At 35.9% G+C, this 19,070-nt stretch overlaps 1 protein-coding gene across 2 annotated transcripts in view; it reads right to left on the minus strand.

Annotated features, from left to right (window-relative positions):
* Window positions 1-6,720: 6,720 nt before the first annotated feature.
* The window catches only part of tle2c (TLE family member 2, transcriptional corepressor c), a 61,833-nt gene continuing 49,483 nt past the window's right edge, over window positions 6,721-19,070 (minus strand). Inside the window, exons 10-14 of one of the 2 annotated variants that reach the window (XM_087240040.1) lie at window positions 18,222-18,272; window positions 15,170-15,322; window positions 11,746-11,865; window positions 8,341-8,626; window positions 6,721-7,046 (exon numbers count right to left, since the gene is read on the minus strand). In XM_087240040.1, the coding sequence (XP_087096166.1) occupies window positions 11,746-11,865; window positions 15,170-15,322; window positions 18,222-18,272 (324 nt within the window). In that variant the 3' untranslated portion in view covers window positions 6,721-7,046; window positions 8,341-8,626. 2 annotated transcript variants of the gene reach the window in all.

Genomic DNA, 19,070 nt, shown 5'->3' on the forward strand with positions numbered 1-19,070 from the left:
TTAGATGCTTTACTTACGTTTATTATGCCTTTGTACACTTAGTAAAGTGATTGTAAACAATTTATATGGGCTGAACTTAAGTTAAACATTATTAAATTTAAGTTGTTTAAATTCAGCCCATATAAACCACCTATTTAAAAAAAAAAAAATTAGTAAATCCAATAAAATTTTCAGTGTATAAAAATCACCTTTTCTAAAAACCATTTAATAAAAACAAATAAATAAAAACAAAACAAAAGAATGCTATTTTTATCAGCCTTGACACTGTTTTAATATTATTGTTTATACAGTGTTTTTACAGTTTTCACATCGCTTCACTTTTCCACATTTTTTATGTTACCACCTTATTCCAAAATGTATTAAATTCATCTATTTCTTCAACATTCTACACACAATCCCCGATAATGACAATGTGAAAAAAGTTTTTTAATTTGTTGCAAATTTATTACAAATAAAAAATGTACATCAGTATTCACAGCCAATACTTTGTTGATGCACCTTTGGCAGCAGTTACAGCCTCAAGTCTTTTTTGAATATGATGCCACAAGCTTGGCACACCTGTCTTTGGAGATTTTTGCCCATTCCTCTTTGCAGTACCTCTCAAGCTCTATCAGGTTGGATGGGAAGTGACGATGTACAGCCATTTTCAGATCTCTCCAGAGATGTTCAATAGGATTTAGGTCTGGGTTCTGGCTAGGCCACTCAAGGACATTCACCGAGTTGTTGTGAAGCCACTCCATTGATATTTTGGCGGTGTGCTTTGGGTCATTGTCCTGCTGGAAGATGAACCGTCGCCCCAGTCTGAGGTCAAGAGCACTCTGAAGCAGGTTTTCATTAAGGATGTCTCTGCACATTTCTGCATTCATCTTTCCCTACATCCTGACTAGTCTTCCAGTTCCTGCTGCTGAAAAACATCCCCACAGCATGATGCTGCCACCACCATGCTTCACTGTAGGGATGGTATTAGCCTGGTGATGAGCGGTGCTTGGTTTTCTCCAAACGTAACGTCTGGCATTCACTCCAAAGAGTTTAATTTTAGTCTCATCAGACCAGAGAATTGGGTTTCTATATGGTCTGAGAGTCCTTCAGATGCCTTTTGGCAAATTCCAGGTGGGGAGAGACTTCCGTCTGGCCACTCTACCATACAGGTCATATTGGTCACCTCCCTGACTAAAGCCCTTCTCCCCTGATTACTCAGTTTAGATGGCCGGCCAGCTCTAGGAAGAGTCCTGGTGGTTCCAAACATCTTCCGCTTATAGATGATGGAGGCCACTGTGCTCATTGGAACTTTCAGAGCAGCAGAAATGTTTCTGTAACCTTCCCCCAGCCTTGTGCCTTGAGACAATCAGCAGACTCTGAGGTCTACAGACAATTCCTTTGTCTTCATGCTTGGTTTGTGCTTTGACATGCACTGTCAACCCTGGGAGCTTATATAGACAGGTGTATGCCTTTTCAAATCATGTCCAATCAACTGAATTTACCACAGGTGAACTCCAATGAAGCTGCTGAAACATCTCAAGAATGATCAGTGGAAACTGAATGTACCTGGGCTCAATTTAGAGCTTCACGGCAAAGGCTGTGAATACTGATGTACATGTGATTTTACAGCTTTTTTATTTTTAATAAATTTGCAACAATTTCAAAAACTCTTTTTCACATTGTCATTATGGGGTATTGTGTGTAGAATGTTGAGGAAGTAAATTAATTTAATCCATTTTGGAATAAGGCTGTATTTTAACAAAATATGGAAAAAGTAAAGCGCAATGAATACTTTCCAGATGCACTGTAAATAGTATTTATTTAATAGTAATATTACAATTTTAATAATATTAAGATTTAGATTTTTTAAAAATATTTGTTTAATTGCTTTAATAGCCTCCAATAGCTACATTTGTGTTAAAGTTTTAGTGATTTATTAAGTATTGTTGTTACATTTTTGCAAAATAATTTCTATTTGATTTTTTTTTAGGTCAGTATATGAACTAAAATACTGAATTAAACTTTCTAATAGTCTTGCCTATTAGTTTTTTTTTTCAATAATAGTTTCTATATAAATCTCAATCTAAAATCTATATTAAATGTTAATAAACCCACAAACATAAAACCTTATGCATTTATATGTGCAAATTATGGATTTGTCAACACAGAAAAGTTTAAAATTAAATCAGTTTAAATCAATAGCTTAATTTTACAGCTCTACATTTCTAAATCAATAACAATAGTATAAAGTTGAGGACAAAATTATTAGATCTCCTGTGAAATATTGATTCTTTTTCAAATACTTCCCAAGTGATGTTTAATGGAGCAAGGAAATTTTCGCAGTATTTCCGTATTTTCTAGAGAAAGTCTTATTTATTAATAACCAAGGTCAATATTATTATTAGCCCCCTTAAGCAATATATGTACAGAGTCCTTGAGTCCTACAGAACAACCCTGCTAAAAAATCCAGCTTAAACCAGCCTAAGCTGGTTGGCTGGTTTTAGCTGGTCAACCAGGCTGGTTTTAGAGGGGTTTTGGCCACTTCCAGGCTGGTTTCCAGCCATTTCCAGCCTGGTCTTAGCTGGTCAGGCTGGGAGATGACCAGCTAAAACCAGCTTGACCAGCCTAGCCAAGCTGGGAGTCCAGCCAAAACCAGCTATATCCAGCTTAAACCAGGCTGGTCAAGCTGGTTTTAGCTGGATTTGGCTGGTCATTTTCCAGCCTGACCAGCTAAGACCAGGCTGGAAGTGGCCAAAACCCCTCTAAAACCAGCCTGGTTGACCAGCTAAAACCAGCCAACCAGCCTAGGCTGGTTAAGCTGGATTTTTCAGCAGGGAATCGTTATATATATATCTAATAAAATGTTATAAGCTTATGTTCTTATTATTAAGTAAATATTATAATTGTGGCAAAGATAAAAGAAATTAGCTATTAAAAGTAGGCTATTATGTTTAGAAATGTGTTGAAAAATACTTCTTTACATATCCTCGGGGAAATGTATAACAATTATAAAGAGAGCTAGTAATTCTGCATGCAACTTTATGCATACCTTTAATAAAAAGGAAGAAAACAATCCATTAAAAAATGCTTTCATACAAAGTCTTCTGTCCCAGTTTTCAAGTAAATCAGTAAACGACACAAAGCCGAAAGAAAGTTTCCAGTGCTTCAATAAAGGCGTTCTCTGACCTGCGTTTGACCGTCGATATTTCACGTTTCTGTCTTGCATCACTCAGATAAACTGTTTGAGCACTTCAGCCAAAACATGCGCTCATATTCAATGATTTTTAGACGCATTAAATATATCGGCGTTTGACGTAAACAAGTTTCAACATTCAGTGTTCACAGGATTATTGATTGGCTTTTAACGGATTGTTTCGATGGCAGTTTGGAAATGTTAGCAAACAAACGGTTGAGCTAGCTCGTAACTTCTTCCACATAGCAAACAAAAATAACCCTGTTTAAAAGCCAAAACTAAAGTTGTGTTGAGTTATAGCACAACCTGGTGTTGAAAATAGGTTTCACAGGAAGCATCTTTGGTTTCCCAAAGTAAATAAAATAGCCGAACATGGGGATCGGAGCTTAAGTTATTTTAGAAACAATCCTCTTTCATTTTAGATGGGCATATCACTTTAAATTGACATTTTATATCTCGCATAGATAAACAGTTGATTGTTTTAAACCATTTTTAATTAATTTAACCAATATTCAGGTCTGGCAGAGACGGAGCACTTTTGGCTTAGCTATAACGTTAGCTTAGCATATATAGAGCAAACCTCACTTACTGTATTTCATAGATATACACTAAATATCTATGAGTAATGTGAAGCTGCAGAGCCGGAGACACGCTCAAACCTGCACTTTTCTATCGTTTTCTCAGACAATGCCATCTGCTGTTGGGTTGGGTGAAGCGGCAGGACCCAACTGCATGCTCAGACCAACAGTTTCTAGCAAGTAGCAACATCGTTTCAATTATTGAAACATGGATGCCCTTCCAGCTGCAACCCATCACTGAGGAACACATACACTGTCAATTTTAGCATACCTAATTTACCTCTACGTCTTTGCACTTGTGGGGGAAACCGGAGCACCAAGAGGAAACCCACGCAAACACGGGGAGATGCAACTCCACAATGCCAACTGACTGACCTTCTTGCTGTGAGGCGAAAGTGCTACCCACTGCGCCACCGCGTCGCCACATCAAACAGAAGCATGAGTAAGGTTATTGATTTTATTAAAGTGATTACTGAAAATGACCAGGTTTATGGCATAAATCAACGTGGCATCTTATTACATCAACAAACAATTATTTCAGCGTTTCACTTGATCAAAATTAGTCAAAAGATAGCATATGATATTTACAGCTTACTCTTATTTTCTGCATTATTGTACCATTCTGGGACACTTTTCTAGCAATGTTTGCTGGCAAAATAAAAAACGTTAAAGTAAAAAAATCTTTCGTTTTCATTTTCACTTAGTCCCTTTATTTATTATGGGTCACCGCAGCGAAATTAACCGCCAACTTATGAAGTACGTTATGCAACGGATGCCCTTCACCTGCAACCCTTAACGGGGAAATATCCATATACAATCATTCACAATCATACACAACGGACATTTTAGCTTACCCAATTCACCTGTACCGCATGTCTTTGGACTGTGGGGGAAACCGGAACACCCGGAGGAAACCCACACAAACAAAGGGAGAACATACAAACTCCACACAGAAATGCCGACTGACCCAGCTGAGGCTCGAACCAGCAACCTTCTTACTGTGAGGCAACAGCACTACCTACTGCGCCACCGCATCACCCTGATCTTAAGCAGTATATTGAAAAACTAAAAGATCTTACAAATTAAAAAGCTATAAGGATGTATGCAATTGTATGAAATTGTTTTCTTTTATATAAAAGTTTAACTCTCTGGTGATTTGTTCCTTCAGTATTAATGTAAAAAAAAGAAATCAGTACTGTATTCTTCATGTTTGTATGCTAGTGTTGTTGTGCAATATTAATAAAACTAATTAATATAATTTCATTAGTTCACACTACGCTGATGATTGATTATAAAGTGTGTTTGGCATGCTGTCCCTGTGAGAGCCCTGAGCTCAGAAGATCCTTTAGCCCTTGGCTCCCTCCCGTTAGCAGGTCGAGAGGCGAGATTGAGCCTTAAACTTTAGAAAGATCTAGATGTAGTATTCGTGATGTCACCCATAGACTTCTGAAGAACGCAAAAAGAAGCTACAAGTGGGGCCAACCGGCACCATTTTGTTCACGCTTCATTGCCCCGACCAGGGAATACCAGACAAGGGCAAACAGGCGGAGCTACAGACGCCTGCTAGCATTTTGCTTAGACAGGCTTTTCTTGGGAGAAACGCTTAATACTTCATTACCTGCGACTCGTTTGTGTTCTGACCACTTGTGCTTGGTTGTATATATATCAATAAAGTGTTTAGTCTTTTTAAAAACCCTGCTGTAGTACAATGAGCCACTAAACATTGTTCTTATGATGTTTTTCTACAGGAGGAAAACCGTGAATTACTTCCAAACACTTTAGATATAGTCTGTGTTAGTAAATGCAAGACTGTTGATGAAATCCAGCATAACACTGTATGACAATGCTTCAGATGACTGTTCTAGAGCCCACAGCTAATCAGTCTGTCAGATTCTGGAGTGCTTTACAGGTCTGAAGAAAAATATTAATGATAAATGATCCTAAATAAAACAAAGACATTGATAGAGATGGTATATAAGTGTATAATTTCATTTACCTGGGAAATGGAGGCCACATAAATGGTTTGTGAGCACAATTAAGTGCACACAGCATGCCATATCATCTGATAATTGCAGGAATTAATTGCAAAAGGTGACTGACTGTCACATAAGACAACACAAAAATACGATGTATATCCCGAGTTCAGCAGCTAATCAGCCGGAATCAGCTGAGGTGAAGTGATGGCGACCAACGAGACCTAGCTATCAATCAAGTGGCCACGCCCTTAATTATGCAGACCTAATAAAACCTAATATAAAGGAAACAGATGAGTTCTGAAAAAATGTACCCCCCTCACAGTTATCACGAAGGGTAATATTAGCTATATGAACCAAAATCATTCTTTGTACCAGGCTGTAAACACCTTTTTTTCTGCTGTAAAGTTGGCTATTTTGAAAAGTGGGCTCAATAGAAATTTGCTCAATATGGCGCCAGGACTAGCGGAATTCTGATGAATTGCATTAGCTACACAAGGGAGAGCAGGAGGTTGCCGCTTGGTTTGAGCTCAGGTAGATCACGCCTGCCTATTTGTGGCTTATGACAAATTAGGGATAGCTATGAAGAGAAATACTGCTACCTAGGAGCTCGTCTATGCCGGTGCCAATTTGGTTTAGCTAGTTCACTCATGTTGCATGGCTTTAGAAGGTGGGAGGAACCCGGGGGAAACCCACGAAAGCACGATAAGAACTTGTTAACTCTACAAAAACATCGACTGGCTTGGTAAGGATTTGAACCAATGACATTCTTGCTGTGAGGCAACAGTGTTAACCACTGGGCCGCCGTGCAACCCTATCTAGAAAAAGGGAGGAGGAATAGAGGTGGATTCTTCAAAACAAAGATGATTGAGGTATGAAACTACTTATTATTGTAAGGATTCATCTGATTGGTGAATTATGTGTTAGCTAATGCAGGACCAGCTGTGGTCAATCATAAGCATGTGATCCTCTCGAAATAAACTTCACAAAGCGAGTGTTTATGTATAATATAAACAACAGATACAGGTTTATTTATCTCTTTCAACACTGTGTGAAAGTAGTGCTATACACTCAAAATCAGCTTTATTCAAATCTGTCTCAATGAGGGGAAACGATGCGAGGTGTTGTCGATTTTCCAGCTCTTGGGGAACAAAGTGAAATGGTGGTGAAACAGGAAAACTTTAATGTCCGTTTGTTTGGAGGTGTCAGTGTCTTTAGTTTTGAACTCGTGTTGATAAAAGTGGCAGTAAAAGTATCTCAGTCCATTTCTGTGTGGGAGATGATACAGTCAAATCCATATCTTGCCTCCATTTGCCGGTCACACTGAAAGACAAACAGAGGACAGGATTACACTACAGGAATGAACTTTAATAAATTCATTTAAAAATGTAAGATAACTTCACATTATAGGTGAGAATTATTGTAATATAGAGCATGTGATGATTCTGAATCAGTTTGTGTGTTTTGATTTTATGCAGTATTTTTCTTTTACCTCCCATGATTTTAGGGAACAATGAAATTAATTATCAACTAAATTCATAAACATCAAATTTTTTCTAGAGCAACTTTCATGATGTTGCTGATATAGCAAATGTTTATCTTAGAGCTCATAACATAACTCAGCATTATTACATTTAAATACAAATTTACACATGTAGCTTTTTTATAATACCGATAATTTTGACTAATTTGTTAAGAATATAATCTTTCAAGTAAATAATTGTATGTATACTCAGTGTAACGATTCAAACTATTTTTCATGGATAATATCTCCAACCATTTACTTCTATCATGATCTCTTTTCCTTGAAAATATATTACATTATATACATTAAATAGGGGAAATATTTGTAAAAAATAAAAAATAAACATACATTTAAATTTATAGTTAATAAAAATGATAACAAAAACTATATATTTAGTCAAAATGGTCACTTGTGTACACACACATATATATATATATATATATATATATATATATATATATATATATATAACTCCGTCTTTTAAAATCGAAATCAAAAGCGGAATAAAAGCAGGCGTATCAGCGTGCTGCTGCATTGAAATCCTACATTATGATTCGATTCGTGCCTTCTGATGGTGGTTCTGGAGACATAGCCGCTTTCACTGTCAAAGGCAAGTGGTGTGTAGCAGCTTTTGCAAACAAACTGTTATTTCTGAATGCGCTGGGATATAGATGATTTGAAGCAAATGTGTTTGTTGAACATATACTACGTGCCTAAAGCATTCACTCAATGTCAGTAGCTCATTTTTGGCAGAAGTGGCGTTTAGCAGCTTTTGCATCTGAACTCTTCCAATAAAGATATTTAGAAAAATGTTCGAAACTTGTAACTATTGACTTCCATAATAGGAAAAGAAAAGCATGAAAATCAATGGTTATAGTTTTCCAACATTTTTCTAAATATCTTAATTTGTGTTTCAACATAAGAACATGTTTGTGACAAGTAAAGGGTGAGTAGAAAAAAAGATTTCTTTGGCGGGGTGAACTATCCCTGAATTTAATGGACACTAACTACATGATAAAAAAAAAATAAAAAATCATCTCCTTATACACATCTTTGTTATATACACTTCATAAAGTAACAGTAGCAGCTCACCAGAATATTCAGCTTGCTTTCTAATTGGCCGACGGATCTGTCAGTCCAGCTGATTGGCTGATTACTCCCAGTGTGTGGGAAACACAGATGTGCTTCGCTCAGAGTTCAGCTCGGAGGGTCACAAGGACGGATGAAGGGCTTCTGAAAGACACCTGATGCCCTGGCCCGAGCGTTCAGGGCCCGACCGTGGCATTCTGGGACTGGCCCCGTGCATTCTGGGAAGGGCGGGCTGGGGAGGGGTAGCGGCTGTCTTTCACTAGTCTCACTCCATGGTTAGGAGTGGGTCCTGAGAGGAAAAAACAAAACAGACAACTTGTAGATAGTGGTGGGTAGAGTGAGGCTTCATGATACACTGAAACAAACTACGCAAATGTGTCAAGGCTTAAAACATTTAGAAACCCGTCTCTACAGTGACACCTAGACGTTGTTTTCAAGTATTGCTACGAAACAGAAACCGTTTAGTAAATTCAGTAATTATATCCAATGTTGTGTAAAAGGTGATATCAAGTGATTTAATCTTTGAAAAACAAGTTTGAATTTCTTTCTTCTGTTGAAACCCAAAGATACTTTGAAAAATGTTGGAAACCTGTAACCATTGACTTACACAGTATTTGTTTTTCCTACTATGGAAGTCAATGGTTACAGTATTCTGACACTTTTTTTTATTAGACTTCGAAACATTTCGAAACCTGTCTCTACTGTGACACCTAGTGGTCGATTTCAGGTATTGTTAGGGTATTTTTTTCTTTAGTTGAAACCCAAATGAAGATATAAAAAAAATTATTGGAAACCTGTAACCATTGACTTGCATAGTATTTGTTTTTCCTACTATGGAAGTCAATGGTTACAGATTTCTGACACTTTTTGTTAGACTTCGAAACGTTTAGAAACCCGTCTCTACAATGACAACTAGTGGTCGTTTTCAGGTATTGCTCTGAAATAAAAAAAAATCGTTAAGCGAATTCAGTAATTATAACCAACGTTGTATACGGGTGATGTTGTATAAAGGTTTGAATAAAACAAGTTTGTCTTTGTAACAAGTTTGTAACAAGTTATTTTTTAGAAAAATGTTGGAAACCTGTAACCAGTGACTTGCATAGTATTTGTTTTTCTGACTATGGATGGAAGTCAATGGTTACAGGTTTCTAAAAAAATATTTAGAGTTCAAAACCTGTCTCTACAGTGACACCTAGTGGTCATTTTCAGGTGTTACTCCAAAACAACAAAACCGTTTTGCGAATTCTGTAATTATAATCCATGTCATGTAAAAGTCATATCCAGTGATTTAACCTTTGATAAACAAGTTTAGATTTCTTTCTTTTTTTGAAACCGAAATGAAGATATTTTGAAAAATGTTGGAAACCTGTTACCATTGACTTGCATAGTATTTGTTTTTCCTAATAGGCTTTGAAATGTTTCAAAACCCACCTCTTCTGCAATTTTAGAAACTATAACCATCATTGCATAAAGGTGATATCAAGTGATTTAGTCTTCGAAAAACATATTTTGGTTACTTTCTTCTGTTAAAACCCAAATTAAGATGTTTTGAAAAATGTTGGAAACCTGTAACCATTGACTTACATAGCATTTGTTTTTCCTACTAGGCTTCAAAATGTTTCAAAACTCTCTAAAGCAAATTTAGAAATTATTGTCCACATTGCATAAAGGTGACCAAGTAATTAAGTATTTGATAAACACTTTGGGTTTTTTTCTTCTGTAGAAACTTAAATGAAGCTATTTTGAAAAATGTTGGAAACCTGTAACCATTGACTTGCACAGTATTTGTTTTTCCTATTATGGAAGTCAATGGTTACAGGTTTCTGAATTTTTTGATAAGGCTTCAAAACGTTTCAAAACCAGTCTCTACTGTGACACCTAGTGGTCGTTTTTCAGATATATTTTCAGATATGTTTTATAAAAGGTTTGAAAAACAAGTTTGTTTCTTTTTTACTTCAGTTGAAACCCAAATGTAGATATTTTGAAAAATGTTGGAAACCTGTAACCATTGACTTGCATAGTATTTGTTTTTCCTACTAGGCTTCGAAATGGTTCAAAACCCACCTCTACACCAAATTTAGAAACTTTAACCCACATTGCATAAAGGTGATATCAAGTAATTTAGTGTTTGATAAACAAGTTTGGGTTTCTTTCTTTTGTCGAAACCCAAATTAAAATATTTTGAAAAATGTTAGAAACCTGTAACCATTGACTTGTATAGTATTTGTTTTTCCTATTATGGAAGTCAAGGGTTACAGGGTTCTGACAATTTTATAAGGACTCGAATGGTTTCAAAACCAGTCTGTGACACCTAGTGGTCGTTTTCAGTTTTTGTTACAGTTTTTTTTTTCTTCAGTTGAAACCCAAATAAAGATGTTTAGAAAAATGTTGGAAACCTGTAACCATTGACTTACATAGTATTTGTTTTTCCTACTATGCTTCAAAATGTTTCAAAACCCTCAACAGCAAATTTAGAAATTATAGTCCATGTTGCATAAAGGTGACCAAGTAATTTAGTCTTTTATAAACAAGCTTGAGTTTCTTTTGAAACCCAAATGGAGATATTTTGATATGAAAGTCAATGATGACAGGGTTCTGACATTTTTTAGTAGGCTTCAAAACGTTTTGAAACCCGTTTCTACTGTGACACCTAACGGTCATTTTCAGGTACTGCTTTGAAACCGTTTAGTGAATTCAGCACTTAAAATCCACATTGTATAAAGAAGATATTAAGGGATTTAGTCTTTGAAAAACAAATCCAAGTTTCTTCTTTTGAAACCCAATTAAACATATTTTGAAAAATGTGGGAAACCTGTAACCATTGACATGAACAGTATTTGTTTTTCCTACTATGGAAGTCAATGGTTACAGGTTTCTGATATTTATTTTTTTTAGGCTTCCTTCACCATAATACAATAGTAAATAAACCAGATGTCATGACACACTTTCTATTATAAACACAAGCTTGCACCTGTTGCCCAGCCTCCAAGCTCTCTGATTGGTCCACTGCTGTTAAACTGACAGTGATGAGCTGCGCTGCGTTTTAAAATTTGACACATCTAAAAAATCACAATGCTCATGAGTGTGTAACGGTTCCATCCATTAAGCGTGTGTTTACATTGAAAAAACAATAGAACAACACAAACAATAGAAAATGAAATGCATTCTCTGTGAACGGCCACTAAACTTTCAGACACAGCCAATTAGAAAGTCTGTTTGTTTATCCAAGTTAGCAACAGTAGCTAAGGGGGGCGGGGCTTACTGATAGGTCAAAAGGGAAAAGCATTTGTAGCCGAGAGCGAGATGAGCTCACAGGCCACAGTAAAGGCATCTGCTGTGGCCCAGATTTACAGTAAGCTTTATGAACGTGAGTCAGGAAGGATTTTAAGCGAGTGAGTCAGGACTGACCTAGTGTTTGAGAGCGGGAGACGGGCCGCGGGCAGAGGAGGACAGAGGACGAGGAGCTGCTGGAGAGCCAGGAGACAGAGACTCATGAGACGCTGATGGAGACGGAGATCGCACTTTCTCCTGCAACAACAGAGAGGAAAGAAACTCAGCACTGGGTTTTATAAAAGCTAAAACAACTATCGGATATGAGAAATATGACCCATGTTTTATTTATTTTGCTTTGGGATAAACATTTTCTCATTACATTGCTGTCTGTTTAATTACAGCTTAAACTAATACAAATGGATGCATACGCAAGTCATAAACCTTTAAGAAGGTATTAATTTATAAAATAGTCATTCATTTTCCTTCAGCTTAGTGTCTTATTTATCAGAGCTTACCACAGTGGAATGAACCGTTAACTATTCAAGCATACAGTTGAAGTCAGAATTATTAGCCCCCTTTTGATTTTTTTTTTTTCTTTTTTTAAATATTTCCGAAATTATGTTTTTTTTCACAGTATGTCTGATAATATTTTTTCTTCTAGAAAAAGTCTTATTTGTTTTATTTCGGCTAGGATAAAAGCAGTTTTTAATTTTTTAAAAACTATTTTTGGGACAAAATGATTAGCCCCTTTAAGCAATTTTTTTTTTTCGATAGTCTACAGAAAAAAACATCGTTATAGAATAACTTACCTAATTACCCTAACCTGCCTAGTTCACCTTATAAACCTAGTTAAGCCTTTAAATGTCACTTTAAGCTGTATAGAATTGTCTTGAAAAATATCTAGTAAAATATTATTTACTGTCATCATGGAAAAGATCAAATTAATCAGTTATTAGAAATGAGTTATTAAAAGACTAGATTAAAGACCTATCTGTTTAGTAAAGCATACACTCAATGCATCACCTAGCGGGTTCCACACAGGCTTCTGCATCTTGCTTATATACACTATGAACAGCAGCTACGCTAATTATTCTCTTTATTCTCTATTTTCACCTGGGGATACTCATCCCGAGGTCCTCAGATTATGCGGAGTCACTGATTGGATCCAAGACCAGCGACGTGATGATCCCAAGGATTCCATATCCGGGACCAGGCCATATCCTGAGCTGCTGCTGCGCTGATGGTCGTGGGGAGTGGAGAACATGAGTCTGATTCCAGCGACGCTCCAGGGACAGACGAGTCTTCGCTGAGGCCATCTTCCAGCCTAAACCACGGCGAATGAAGTTCTGCACAAGACTTTTGGCCAGCGGAGAAATTAAAATGGTCATGCCCAACTGAGTCTGGTTCTCTCAAGGTTTTTTTTCTTCACTCCCATCAGGTGAAGTTTTTTTTCCCTCTCCGCTGTCGCCACTGCCTCGCATGGTTCAGGATTGGTAGAGCTACGCATCGATGAATTGGCTCTTCAGTGTTTGAACTCTCAGTAATGATTAAATCACACTGAACTGAGCTAAACTGAACTGAACTGAACTTAAACACTAAAACCTGAACCACACTGTTCCAGTTACTATGACCATTTACGTGAAGCTGCTTTGACACAATCTACATTGTAAAAGCGCTACACAAATAAAGCTGAATTGAATTTAATTGAATTGAAAAACTATTATGCTTAGAAAAGTGCTGAAACAATCTTCCCTCCATCAAACAAAAATTGGGGAAAAAAATAAACAGGGGCGCTTATAATTTAGGGGGCTAATAATTCTGACTTCATGTATGTTTTACGCAGCGGATGCCGTTCCAGCCACAACCCAGCATTGGGAAACATCCAAACACTCTCACATTCACTCATACACTACTTTTCACATTCGCATTTTAATAGGTGTAATTATTTTTAAGTCTGTGTTCACCATTCTAATGAGTTTTTATTGGGTTAATATATTTATATTGGGTCAATCTAATTAATATTGAAATTATTGGGTTAATGTAGTTAATAATATTTAATAAAAAGTCCATTTTATTTAATAAACACATTTGTATTAAGTTGTATACACTCACTGGCCACTTTATTAGGTACACCTGTCCAACTGCTCATTAACGCTGATTTCTAATCATCCAATCACATGGCAGCAACTCAATGCATTTAGGCATGTAGACATCTACTGCAGTTCAAACCGAGCATCAGAATGGGGAAGAAAGATGATTTGAACGTGGCACGGTTGTTTGTGTTAGACGGGCTGGTCTGAGTATTTGCTCTCATGTCAATATGGAGCGAAATCTCTGAGGAATATTTCTAGTACATTGTTGAATCTATGCCACGAAGGATTAAGGCAGTTCTGAAGGCAAAAGCGGGTCCAACCTGGTACTAGTAAGGTGTACCTAACAAAGTGGCCGGTGAGTATATATAGGTACTGTAATCTTAACAATAATATAGTGCTATTATTATTGTATTTTCTAAATTTCAGATTTATTTTTAATAACTATTTTAAAATAAAGTAAAAAGTATGTTCTTTTAATTACATACAGTATATATATTTCGTAATCATAAAAGTATGGGTAACACTTAACAATAAGGTTGTATTAGTTAATGTAAGTTAATGCATTTACTAACATGAACAAACAATGAACAATACATTCATTACAGTCTTTGTTCATGTTAGTTAATGAAAATACAGTCATTCATTGTTAGTTCATGTTAACGCAATGCAATAATTAATTAAACAAGCATGAATTTAGATGTTAATAACACATTAGTAAATGTTAAATTAATGATGAATGAATGAGTAAATGATTAATTAATGCTAGACAAGTATTGTTCATACTTAGGTTATGTTAGTAAATACATTAACTAATGAAACCTTATTGTACAGTGTGACCAAAGTATGCAATCATTTATTTGAATTTTACCAAAAACTTGGCAATAACAATTTTTTTCTGGAACACTTTTAATCTTACATAAGTGTTAGTCAAACAAAACCAGCTGAATTCACAGAAACCAAACAATGTAAGAATTGTAATGTAAGAAATTGTTATTAGGACAAATTTTGTTTCATTCATTCATTTTTCTTCGGCTTAGTCCCTTATTTATCAGGGGTCGCCACAGCGGAATGAACCGCCAACTATTTCAGCATATGTTTTACACCCTTCCAGCCACAACCTAGCACTGGGAAACACCCATACACTATCACATTCACACACACACACTTATACACTACGGCCAGTTTAGTTAATCCAATTCACATATAGGGCAGGTGTTTGGACTGTAGGGGGAAACCGGAGCACCCGGTGGAAACCGAGGAGAACATGCAAACTCCACACAGAAACGCCAACTGACCCAGCCGGGACTCGAACCAGCGACCTTCTTGCTGTGAGGCAACATGCCACCTACAAGTTTTGCTTATCTTTTTTAAAGGATCATTTATTTTACCCATTTTCATTTTCCGGAAGCAAAACGAAAACAATAATCTAAATTTATTTAAAATGTAAAAAATGAGCTGATCCGCACCTGGGTTGGGCTCTTGCAGAGTGCGGGTGAGCGAGGCTGAGACGGAGGAGAGGATGAACCTTCTCTTGACGGATTCTTGCACAGCACCGGAGAACTGTTCAACCCGTTCCCTTCAGTAGACCTGGGAGAAACTCCAGCAGGAGACAAGCTTTTCTGCAAACACACACACAATACAGAACATCTTCACAAACTTCACTCTGATCATAAGTTAATAATAGTCTAATATAATGCTTTTCTTCAGGAGAAAGTCTTTAGTTTGGCTGCAATATTAAAAAAATTAAAAACAGTCCTACTTTATATTGTGGCCTCAACTAATATGTACTTACACAGGAATTAATAGTTTGTTACAATGTAGTTATTGTGTAAATACATGTATTTACTGTGTGCTTATGCTTGATTAAATACATGTATGTAATTACATCTGTAATTAACTTTTGTAATTACATTTGTAAATACACTGTTGACTATGGAGTCAGAATAGACTTAATAATAATTCACGCAAAAGACCCGATGTACACATGCGTAGCCAAATTCACGTGCATAAAACCAAAATATTTTTTTATATTCACACAAAAATTTCACGTGCACAAAATAAAAATACATTTTCATAAAATACGTTTCACAAATGCAAAACACCATTTGCAAATGTATAAGAGTGTACAAAAAGTTTTGAATGTTTAAAACTTGCGAGTTTATCCTGAATGAGAATGTGCAAATCCTCTTTCACGTACGACTTCCCCTGGATACATGTGTGTGTATTTTTTGAGACTTTCCTGGCAGAGTCAGGGCTACTCGTATCTTTCAGCCAATCAGATAAGTGCTGTATTCAATGACACCAACTCTGCGCTTCTTTTGCGCAGACTGTTCCTCTCCAGCATGGCGAACGGAGAAAGCAGCAGTCTCACTTTTTTATTTATTTATTTATTTATTTATTTATTTATCTGACTATATCCTCACTCTTTTTATCCATTATTTTGCCGCAGCTCCGATTTTTCTTATTTATTGTCTCGCAGCCCCATGAGCAAAATGTAGCCTACTGGGTAATGTTGAAGATTAAGTATCATTCCGGCCTCACAAGCATTGCAGCGCCGTTGTGGAACAGGGGTCAGCACGTTGGATTGCCATTCCCTTAGACCCGGAGTTATTATCTTTTTTTTTTTTCATCTTTATTGTTAAGACATATAAAAATATAAGGTTGTTGAACATTTGAAGTTCTAAAGCAGCTGTTTTCTTGAAAAAGACGTGATAGTGTCATTAGAAACTAAAAAAAAATAAAGATCCTCACCTGAGTAAATATCTTTTTTTTCAGTTTCATTCAGTTTCTAATGAATCTATCCCAACTCAAAAGCACCAAAAGTGTTCTTGAATACATTATAAACACAGTAAGTTCATTGTATTTATTTTTTTGATGTAAGAACATAGTAGTTAAGGACACTTAATATAAAGTGGGACCTTAAAAACAGATACACGCTCAGAAATAAAGGTACGCGAGCCGTCACTGGGGTGGTACCTCTTCAAAAGGTACATATTTGTACTTAAAGGGTCCATATTGGTACCGCAAAAGTATATATTAGTACCTAAAAATTTAAGAGGAACACTTTTGTACCTTTTAGGTACTAAAATGTGCCCTTGAGGTAATAATATAGACCTCTTTGGATCAAATTTGTACCTTTTGAAAAGGTACCACCCCAGTGACAGCTCGCGTACCTTTATTTCTGAGAGTGTAAGGTCAATAATATTAGCCCGTTATGAAATGATTGTTTTCAATTGTTTACAGAACAAAACACTATTGTCTGACTTACAGACAATAATTGCCTATTTAACCTAATAACCTATATAACCAAAGTCTTGTGGCCTATCCAAGTTTTAGGAACAACAAATAATAACTTGACTTCAAGTTGATCATTTGGTATCAGAAGTGGCTTATATGAAAGGCAAAGGCCTCTAGATTACGCTTATTTTACCACAATTAAATATGATCATGCCTTGATTTTTAATTCTTTAATTAGGACAGTCTGACTTTGCTAAGACAAAAGTCTTGTCACTTAACAGAAATAATGTCCAGTATAGAATATAAAGTCATGCTGTGGTGGAGAAAGAATGAATATTGTGTCTGACTCCATCATGAGCTTGGAGGACTGCATCCACACATCTCTGCAATGACTCAAATCACTTATTATTAAAGTCATCTGGAATGGCAAAGAAAGCGTTCTTGCAGGACTCCCAGAGTTCATCAAGATTCTTTGGCTTCATCTTCAAAGCCTCCTTCTTCATTTTACCCTAGACATGCTCAATAATGTTCATGTCTGATGACTGGGCTGGCCAATCCTGGAGCAGCTTGACCTTCTTTGCTTTCAGGAACTTTGATGTGGAGGCTGAAGTATGAAGGAGCGCTATCCTGCTGAAGAATTTGCCCTCTCCTGTGGTTTGTAATGTAACGGCAGCACAAATGTCTTGATACCTCAGGCTGTTGATGTTGCCATTCACTCTGCAGATCTCTCGCACACCCACATACTGAATGCAACCTCAATCCAAGATTTTTCCTTCACCAAACTTGACTGATATCTGTGAGAATCTTGGGTCCATGCTGGTTTCAGTAGGTCTTCTGCAGTATTTGTGATGATTGGGATGCAGCTCAACAGGTGATTCATTGGAAATATCTACCTTCTGACACTTTTCCAAATGATTAACTAGAAGTCCAGTTATTACTTTATTCTGTACAACTGGGATCGACAACAAATTTTGTCAGGTAGTGTATTGAACAAAGATGTTTGCAAATGCTTGTTCTCAGTAAGTTAAAAAGCAAAAGAATAAAACAAAACAAAACAATAAAGACTGTACACCACAAGATCGCAAATCAATGGCATGTCATGCATCAGAATATTAATGAATATGGACCAATTAGCTATGAGATACTTTTCAGAAACAGATGAATTATATGTATCTGACTTTATACATTTATTTTCTTAATTAAATCTGTTGGTGAACATATGATGTTCATTACAGTATAATTTTGTATAATGCGAGAAGGAGAGAGTATCTGTTTTCACACCTCTTTAGCGCCGTCTCTTCTGAGAGTGTCTTCATTTTTATTGCCGCTTTCCTGCAGGAAAAACAGAAGATCAGATCAAGGCAATAATACTTTATCTAAACACTAAAAACAACAGGAATGTCTCAGATCTCCAGGTTCTCAGGTGGAAACTAACTCAAATGTGTGTCATTTGAAGCAATAAGATAAAAAACTGGAATAATAATAAATGCTTACGAAAATGAATAACTAAAAGCAACTAATGAAAGAACACATAACAAAATATACAAAAATAACAGAGAAGAGAAATTCACTAAAAATGAAACAAGTAAAATAAGAACCTAAAAGATAGAAATAAAAGCTTATTTAAAATATGAATAATACTGTATTTGTATACAGAAATTACATAAATTAACAATGATGATGAGGATGATAATATGATAATATTAATATGTTAAAAATAAAACTGCAAACTGAATATATATAAATAATTTATATATATATATATATATATATATATATATATATATATATATATATATATATATATATATATATATATATATATATATATATATATATATATATATAGATTAAATTAATAGATTAAATTTTCTCAATTTAGATTAATCTCACTGTAATCTTGGAATTAATCTAGATTAATGTTGTCATGATAACCAGCGAGATCTACCCACCAGATGTTGCTGGAAAACATTCACTCTCATAGAACTACATATCTGCTTGTAAATGGACTACATATTCAGTCATGCCACACACACACACACACACCTGCTTCCTCATTTAGACTAATTACACTCTCACCATCTGAGGATTGTCAAGACTGATTACACACAGTATTTAAGCAGCACACAC

The sequence above is a fragment of the Danio rerio genome, chromosome 2 (genome assembly GCF_052040795.2).
Source record: "Danio rerio strain M-AB ecotype USA chromosome 2, GRCz13ab, whole genome shotgun sequence".
NCBI classification, from domain to species: Eukaryota; Metazoa; Chordata; class Actinopteri; order Cypriniformes; family Danionidae; genus Danio; species Danio rerio.